General features: G+C 47.9%; 1 protein-coding gene and 1 long non-coding RNA gene across 5 annotated transcripts; both read right to left on the minus strand.

Annotated features, from left to right (window-relative positions):
• LOC117850541 (uncharacterized) lies at positions 1 to 2856 on the minus strand. Of its 4 annotated transcripts, none has more exons than XR_004639305.2 (4): positions 2473 to 2856; positions 1608 to 1720; positions 588 to 948; positions 1 to 214 (listed from the first exon to the last, which is right to left on the minus strand). It is a non-coding gene; the product is annotated as an uncharacterized lncRNA (long non-coding RNA). The 4 variants fall into 4 exon arrangements; XR_004639303.1 differs by lacking the exon at positions 2473 to 2856 and having other exon boundaries at positions 588 to 660; positions 828 to 948; positions 1608 to 2466; XR_004639302.1 differs by lacking the exon at positions 2473 to 2856 and having other exon boundaries at positions 1608 to 2466.
• Positions 2857 to 6207: 3351 nt separating this feature from the next.
• LOC117846842 (uncharacterized) lies at positions 6208 to 8309 on the minus strand. Its single transcript, XM_034727941.2, has 2 exons — positions 7189 to 8309; positions 6208 to 6624 (listed from the first exon to the last, which is right to left on the minus strand). The coding sequence occupies exon 1, from the start codon at positions 8165 to 8167 to the stop codon at positions 7334 to 7336; it is 834 nt and encodes a 277-aa protein (XP_034583832.1). The 5' UTR covers positions 8168 to 8309; the 3' UTR covers positions 6208 to 6624; positions 7189 to 7333.
• Positions 8310 to 8564: the final 255 nt, after the last annotated feature.

Raw genomic sequence — 8564 nt, forward strand, 5'->3', positions numbered from 1 at the left:
GATGAAAAAGTACATGAAATGTATTCATTTAATATTAGAGCAATAGAGTTAGCAACAAAATTAATCATCCCCATACATTTAGATATTACATATTCCCTTAAAACTTACACATTGCATTCTAATTCTATTTAAAAAGCTTTGCACAAGCAGACAGACACTTCTCTTCGATTCTCAATCTATCTTCGCCTATGTTTATTGACATGCTTCTATGATCCTGCAAAATAAATAAATAAATAAATTCAATAAAAGTTCTAGAAAATACAACCACACATATTTCTGTCATGAATTTAGAAAAAAAGGCTTAGCTAGCGATAGAAGTGAAGGTTATTTTTTAATGATTGCAATATTATACTCAGAAGTCCACACTTATTCTACACACAGCCACACAAGCTTAGAAGTTGCAATATTATACCACAACACAAATATAACCAATTTGTTTTTCTGCCACATTCACAAATAGCCAAGTTCAGATAAAATCACCTATCCAAATGACAAAGTGGCAGATTCCAAGGATCAATCCACTTAGCGCAAATAGCGACAAAAGAGAATAAGTTTTAATGCTAGTTAGCACATATGCAGATACCAACCTCATCGAGTAGCTTTTCAAACTATAGATTGACACTTTCAACATGTGCACACACATCAGTACATCACAGGAACCTGTATGCAAGTCGTAGTTACTTTCACATCCATGTCATTGTAGCAATGGACCAAACAGATAGAAGGAAATTATATTTTCTCAAATTATCACAATGAGAGAAAAGTTTGACAGAGTAATGCAGACTTCATAGGAAGTTGTTTAGACCAATAGGACCACAAGGACGAACCCAAATTTGTTGGTCTCCTTCGCCATTTTCATTTCTTCCTTGTTATACCCATTCTCAATAACAGTAGCTCGGAGCTAGCAGTAATATAGCTAGTAATTGTGTATATGCAGATCTCACACCCCTAGAGAACAAGTGAATTGTCAAACAAAGATGCAGCATGCTGTAACAAAAAAAAAAGGATTGGTAACATGAGGTTGTAAACAAGATATGTGGCAACTAATTTGAAGACCATAATCAGTAAATTGGAGCTAAATTATTGATCACATCATAGTTTTTAACATGTAACATAAAACTAGAAACACAAGACCAGAAATTCCCTTAGTATGGACATCTGTTATATGCAAGACAGCTATTGCCGTGCCGTATGAGCTACAGATAAAATCATATCCAAACACTGTAGCAGTAGTGCTATTGCAGCTCATTTGTAATAAACACGCTTTTCTTTGTATGGACAAATCACCAAAATGGTTAATTTTTTTTGGGCAGGGGAGTTGGGAGAAAAAGAAGGAGTAATGTTATGCTGAATGAGGGAGATATATCAGAACAGAACTGCATTGTCTTAAGAAAAACTGTCAATGCATTTGTTGTTTTTATATATCTTATTATGGGGTACAAAATGGTTTTTCTGCGTAAAGCAGAATTACAAGTTTCCAAAAAAAATCTCAAAATTCTAAAGTTTTCAACCAATAGTAATGAGGTGTAAGTCTATGTTCTAGGCTCAAAGCTGAAAGCCAAAAAAAAGAGTTCATTCCTGAATTGCAAAATATATGTATATATTACCATGCAACAATTACAATAGGCGAATTGGGAGGTTACGAAGTTGTGATAGGGTACCAGAAACCCATCCATTGAAGTCAGACTGCTGCTTTGCCACCTTATTTTTTCTTAATAATCTTCAAGCCACACAAGTTGACATGTCAAATTCGATTTCTCATGAAAGATACATGAAACATGAAACAGAGGCAGTTATAGCATTGTATATTTAGAAGAAAAAAACACCATTGTTTCTAAGGTAATATCAAATTGTTTTGCAAGAACAAATTAAATCAATACTGGAGCAGATGCAAAAATGTCCATTCATAAAGCAAAAGAAGGTACCAAAAGCCTATACTGCGCGACACACATCATCTATATTTCAGTATGCGAATTGAAGATAGGCAAGACAGCAACGCAAGCAACCTACAGCATGATTTGCCCTGCTAATAACATCTAGTTTAACCTCAGCATGACAGGAATAGTAAAAGATACTGTTGCGCAATACTGTTCTTGACGGGCGCAGGAGATACTGCTAATGTGTGCTAGAATCAAACTGACCCAGTGGTTTGTGTGCCTATGAAATGATGATTACGGCAGAAATCACCTCAGGTTCAGAAATTGACAAAAAGAAGGCACTGTGTTCGAGTATTTCCTAATGATGTCTTCTTCTCCAGGTGTGCAGGAGATCACACCCTCATATTCGGGAAAAAAAAAAGAGATCAGACACTCATGATACCAGAAACCGACCGCAAACTGCGCGAGATTTGGGCCCTTTTCCCTTCAATTACACGGGAGCTAATTTTCTTGGCACCAATTGTACTGCATGCCCAACTAATCTCAGTACTGTTCTTGACGGGCGAAAGCAACCTACAGGCGCAGGAGAACATACCTTGTGAACGGCGGCAGGCGGGGGATCTCCGGCGGCGGGGGGCTGCGGCCGGCGGGGGATCTCCGGCGGCGGCGGGGAAGGGCGCCGGCGGCGGGGGCCGGGCGCCAGGGGTGGGATCTGGGGGCCGGCGGGGCCGGGCGCCGGCGGCGGCGGCCGGGGGCAGGGGGCGCCGGCGGGGCCGGGGGCGGGTGTGCCCGTGTGCGTGTGTGGCGCGGGTGGGGTGGCTGTGCGTGTGCCCCTGTGTGCGGCCGGATGCGGGCGGGGCCGGGGGCGGAATTCGGGGGTCGGCGGGGAAGGGCGCCGGCGGCGGGGGGGCGGCAGCCGGGGGCCGGCCAGACGGTGCCCCTCTCCGGATCTCGGAAACGGGCAGTGACGTTGAGGATGGGAGAGAAGAGATGTGCAGTTTTTTTTACACGAGAGATAACGTGAGATACTGATCTGTTTTGAACGATCAAGCCCACGTAAAATCTCGCTTTAGGCCTCGATGAAAAATTTTATACGTTCTAGAACGTGTCAAAGAACCGTATTAAGCACTTTGTAGATATGTTTTGATTAAAATGTGTCAACAATCATGTCTAGTAGTGAAACCTTTGAAGATGTAGATACGTTTTCTTGATAACGTGTCAACAAACGTTTCTAGTATTGGAACCGCTTAAGATGTAGACATGCTTTCAAAAACGTAGCAAAGAAAACATATCTAGAGGAGGTTTTTCTTGTAGTCTCAGCAAACTAGGGGGAGGGTGGCGCACTTCCAAGCATCAATGTACGCTGACAACGTGGCCATATTCATCAAACCGACAAGAAGAGACGCGACCAACATGGCCACGCTCTTACAACTTTTTGGGAACGTAACAAGATTATGCACGAATCTGCAAAAGACTAGCGTGGCTCCGATGGTCCGGTCCAGCGAAGCAAACTTAAAACAATGACCTCTTAACCTTCTGGTAGGCTCTCTACCAATTTTTGGTGAAGCACTACTAAAAAGATAATTTCAAAACGGCTCCACCATCAAAGTCGTGTAAAAGCCGCAAAACAGCTTATACTATAGAGGGGTAAAAAAAGGGGCTTCACCAGCTTCTCCTCTCTCCTTCCAACCATTAAGTGATTATAATTACCCATATTATCATTAAAAAGCCGTTTTACCAAACGTTTTGCAAAATGGCTTCAGCTCCACTAGAGAAGTCACTCCACCAAAGTAGCTGGAGCCGAAACCGTTTTGGGAGGAGCCGAAGCTCTACCAAACCAGAGCTTGCACACCTCATCACTCATCATCACTTGCACTTGGACCAGGGCGCCTGACTAGCTGTTAAGAGTCGGATCAAGCCAGGAAAAAAATCTAACTCATGGTGACCCAAATCTAATCCAGGTATCAACCTGACAAGTACGCAATCTTGTGGTTGGGGCAACATCACGCATACCTGGCCTGACAACGACTGCACCTACCAAACGTGTAGGACGATTTGCTCTCTCTAGTAACCTTGACAGTGATTTTTTTCTGCCTCCAAATTCACCCAACATTTGCCCCCTTTTTCAGAAGTCACGCATGCATCAACCAATGTCCAAAACTTGTTTCTCGTCTTGTGCCATTTTAACAGTTTCCTGTACCCGCAGATAACCTTCTTTTCGGTCCCCTGAAACATACCTTCTGATAGCTAATGATGATTGTTTCCTCACTTGATTAGTGCATGACACGATCGAACACGACGTGCTCACGAGCGGGAGGGGGCTCGATGCATCGGCGGATGGCGACAAGCCTAGCTAGGCCGGCGGCGGTGGGGGCCGGCGGCGACGGCGCTTTTGCCGATGCTTCTCTCAGGAACCTCACACCAGTCATGGCCCCGCCGCTTCCTGCTGGCCGGCCGGCCTGATGCATCCATCACGCCGAGGCCGTTGCTCATGGACTCGTCTCGCGTCCGGCCTTGTTCTCTGCACTTTGCCCCGGCCGTCCCTTTCAGCCGGACAGGGTAGGCGCAGCCGAGCGCGGCAGCTACAGATACAACAAGCACGGCAGATTGCAGGTCGCATTGCCCTCCAAAAACAAATGTGGCGATCAGCAGCATATATATGTATATATGCATATATACAGCAAGCATACACTTCTGGGTGGTGAGTGGCATACATGAGGACCACAGGTGCAGGCGTGTGCAGCAGAAGCTGAAAGCCATCCATGCAGAAATGTTCTGCAGATGCTCCATGGAAGTGGTTGCCATGTCACCATAACCACCATAACAGTACTCTGATGTTGTTGCAGGGTCAGTGGAAGTGGTGATTAGACCCTGTTTCAGGGATAGTTTAAGTGTCATAATTGAAGCCTAGGAAGAGGCCCTATGACCCTAGCTATGAGTCTCTAAACAAAAGGGCAGCCACAAAACAAGGACTTGTCCATGCATCCATGGCACAGGTGTTGCTGCCAGATGAGATTGTCTGAAGATGCATGATCATCAGAGTTTGTGACATCTTGTCTAGAGGTAGTAGGAAACTAGCTAGCAACTCAGGTCTCGGGGGGGGGGGGGGGGGGGGGGGGGGGGGAGGGGGGGGTGTACCTAGCCTTTACAAATGTGAGTGCATCTATCTACTCCTTTTGATGTTGAGATGGATGCAGCCCATGGAATTGTGCAGGCTAGGGGAGCTGCAGGGGAAAGAATCCACCATACAGATCTGAATCCTGATGGATAAGTTGACTGTGGATGACAAGGATGAAACGCGAAATGCGCTTTCGAAATTGCGATGGAGGGGTGGTGGTTTGGGACTCGTTGGTGCTGCTGCCTTTCACGCAAAGCAATGACTTGCCCTGCAACCCTGCTTCACCGAATCACAATCATGCAGTTGTGCTTGTAGAAGGGATGGTTCAGTATATGGCCCTTTTCGCAGTGCGATGTGAAGAGCCATGCTCTTGAAGCAGTTCGGATGCCACTTTCAGGGGCACAAGGGACACGCGCTCCACTTCTGCCTCATCTCTCAAGTAAATTCACAATCGTTCGCCATGTACAGTACAAGCATATCTCCTGTTAGTAACTAACGTTCCATCGTTTCTTCTTTTTAATACAAAGATACGCAGCTCTCCTGCGTATTCTCGAAAAAAAAGCATATCTCCTGTAATATCCAAAGGAAATTATTGGAAGGCAAGCAACCTAGTATTGCACAAATTACAACCTTTGAAAGTTGAAAACAATCAGAATTTAGTCCCTGAATAGGACATCAAGTAGAACTGATTTCTACTCATCAGGAACAGATTCTATTCTGCATGTCACTGAAAGCAATACTGCAGAGTTTCAGAGTTCACAGCAAAGTACGCATACGTACTACTAGTCTACTACTGCTAGGTAGCTACTGAATATCTGCAGAATGGAAGCTGGAAATGTTCTCCGGGCATCATGCCTGTGCCTGTGCCCAACCAACAGACTCTCCAAGTTGGTTATCATATCAGGTTTGCAGCCTTTGCGATTCAAGAAAGCAGTCTCTGATCCCTTGCGTCTCAATGAATTTCCACCACGATGACTTGTTTGTCGTTACCCGTTTCGTCACACATGGGAGGAGCGTAGAAAAGGAGCGGTGTGTGAGGAAGAAAGAGGAACATCAGGGCAAAACAAATCCTTTCCTCTCACAGTTGTGACTTGCCATCTGGATGCATATGTGATGTTTTGATCAACAGTAGCACATGCATCTAAGTTTTTCTTTCAAGAATTGTTGACTGTTCACTTCAGACAAAAACAGTGGCTATGAACACACTGTAGCAACACTGAACAGGAGCCATCTAATGACCATTCCATGAAAATAAGAAAGAATCATGGAGCAAAGGTAGTGGCATGAACAGGCTGTGGCTCTCTCTATCCCACATTCCCACACACACACACACACAAAACACACCCCATGTGGTAGCAACAGTTCATAGATAATCACAGGCACATCCACTACTTCACCAGTATTAGCACCATATATGAACTTGCACAATTAGCGCTGTTATAATCAGTAAAAGAGCTGTAGAAAAGGAAGGGAAGGAGAAGAACAAATGCCAGGCTAGCAAGGGCAACAACTGAAAAGGAGAACCTAACAGCCAGGTACCAACTCAAACCATCATTTCAGCGCATTAAGGTCATCTCTAGCTACTCCCACAGCACCTCCATCCAATAATCCATCCAGAACGTTCGCAGCCTGCAAATTCCAGAAAGGATCGAGACAAATTCGTCAGTTCCATTGTTTTGGTCACTTGTTCAAGACGAAGCATACTGCAGGCATCTTTTTTCTTTGAAAATAGAAATCTTGCTCTGCTGATTTTAGTGCCATCAGGGGACATATAACTTGGTCTACAGCCAATGATTTGCATAGCTTTCTAGTTTACTGAAAACATCTGTTGCTTCCATCTATCACTGAAGATTCAGATTTCAGAATACACCTTTTGACAGACAATTTTGACTAATTATTCGTTTGCACTCGCAGGAATGTCCATTAGTAGTAGTCAGCACTAAGCAAAGCATGCATCTACAGTTAGATCCTGATGGCACCGAAAGGGAAAGATGAAAGAAGTGGACCGGACTGCTAGAGCAGAAGCCGACCAATTTCTTGCTTTGTTACGGAAAGCAGCCACGCCAATGCGTCGCCAACCTCCGGACACGCAAACGACAACTCATTCCGGCTAACCAAGCAGCCGACTAATCTTAACCAAGAAGGGATTTTTATTACTGTTTCACCAAGGAGATCAATCACTAATAATTTTACCTAAGCATGGCGATTGGGATTGACCCGCCTCCCTCCGCTCCGGCGATCTCTTCGGAGGCACACCAAGATGAAAAACCAAAGATGCATGTGTCTATATACGCATCGTACGGCGGCGGCGGGGAGGGTGGGTCGGATCGGAGGGCGCCTATTGCCGCCCGAAGGAGTTGCGGTTCTTCTTGATGAAGTCGTCGAACCGCCGGTTCATCTCCTCCGCGCCGAGCGACGGGTCCCGCGCCCTCGGTGGCGGCCGCTGCGGCGATCGCTGCGCGGGAGGGGGAGACGCCGGCGCTGGTGCCGCGGCAGCAGCCGGGCGCGTCTTCTGCATGATGGCCTTCCACATGGCGTCCATGTCGTCGTCGCCGTCGCCGTCGCAGTCCACGGACTGGGACGGCAGCGAGAGCTCCCGTTCGAGGACCGCGCGTTCCTGCGCCGGCGCCATGCTGCGCCACGAGTCCGTGACGTAGGACGGGGAGGAAGAGGCGTCCTCGTCGGACTCCGTGGTGACGCAGGACTCGCCGCCGCCGGAGTCCGGGGAGAACTCGTGCTCCAGGTGGCCGGCGTACCCGGCGTCGGCGTCGAACTCCTCCTTGGCCTTGACGGCGGGGGAAGCCACCTCGGCGGCGGGGACAGAGGCCGCCGGCGGGTGCGGCGTGTGCTGCGCGACCGGCCAGGGGTCCTTGTGCTGGTTCGCCTGCGCTTGCTGGAAGTGCTTGTGGTCGGAGAGCTTCCAGATGACGAGGATGATGAGGTGCACGGTGACGAAGAGGTAGGGCGGGACGAGCCAGAAGCGCGCGACGGCCCACGCGCGCGGGAGCACGGCGCCGGCCACGGACACGAGCTGCGGGACGGCGAGGCGCGCCAAGGACGCGGCCGCGGCCAGCGCGGCGGACGCGAACGCCACCTTGGCCGCGAGCACCGTGGTCGTGGACATACCCCCGCCGCCACTGCCGCGGTGCCGCGAGGCGTAGGCGGACGGCATGGCGGCTGGACGCTGTGCTGGGCTGGGCGGCGGGGAGGTGGTGGAGGGCGAGACGAGCCGAGCGCGAGGAGGAGGTGTCGCGTGTCGCCGTCGCGGCGCGAGTAATGGGAGGAGGCGCTGGACAGGGAGGAGAGGGGAGTGGAGCGGGTGCCGCGGCTATTTATTGGGGGGAGGGTTCTGTGGATTTGCTCTGAACTGGATTATTCTTTTCCTGATTTGTTATTTACAACTTAACTGAATTGGTTAAAATTTAATTTAAGGAAAGTAAATCGAGTATTTACATCTCCTTGCGTTGTTGATGGCGATGGTAAGTTGCGTTTTCTACCTAGGGAAAGGAAACTCCCAAAATGTTACCACTACTGTAGACGGCAGGAGTAGTAATTTGTGGTAATCGACA

The sequence above is a fragment of the Setaria viridis genome, chromosome 3, assembly GCF_005286985.2.
Source record: "Setaria viridis chromosome 3, Setaria_viridis_v4.0, whole genome shotgun sequence".
Taxonomy (NCBI): Eukaryota; Viridiplantae; Streptophyta; class Magnoliopsida; order Poales; family Poaceae; genus Setaria; species Setaria viridis.

Coding starts and splice junctions, on each gene's coding strand:
- LOC117846842 (XM_034727941.2), bottom strand. CDS start 8,167: ATGCCGTCCGCCTACGCCTCGCGGCACCGCGGCAGTGGCGGCGGGGGT.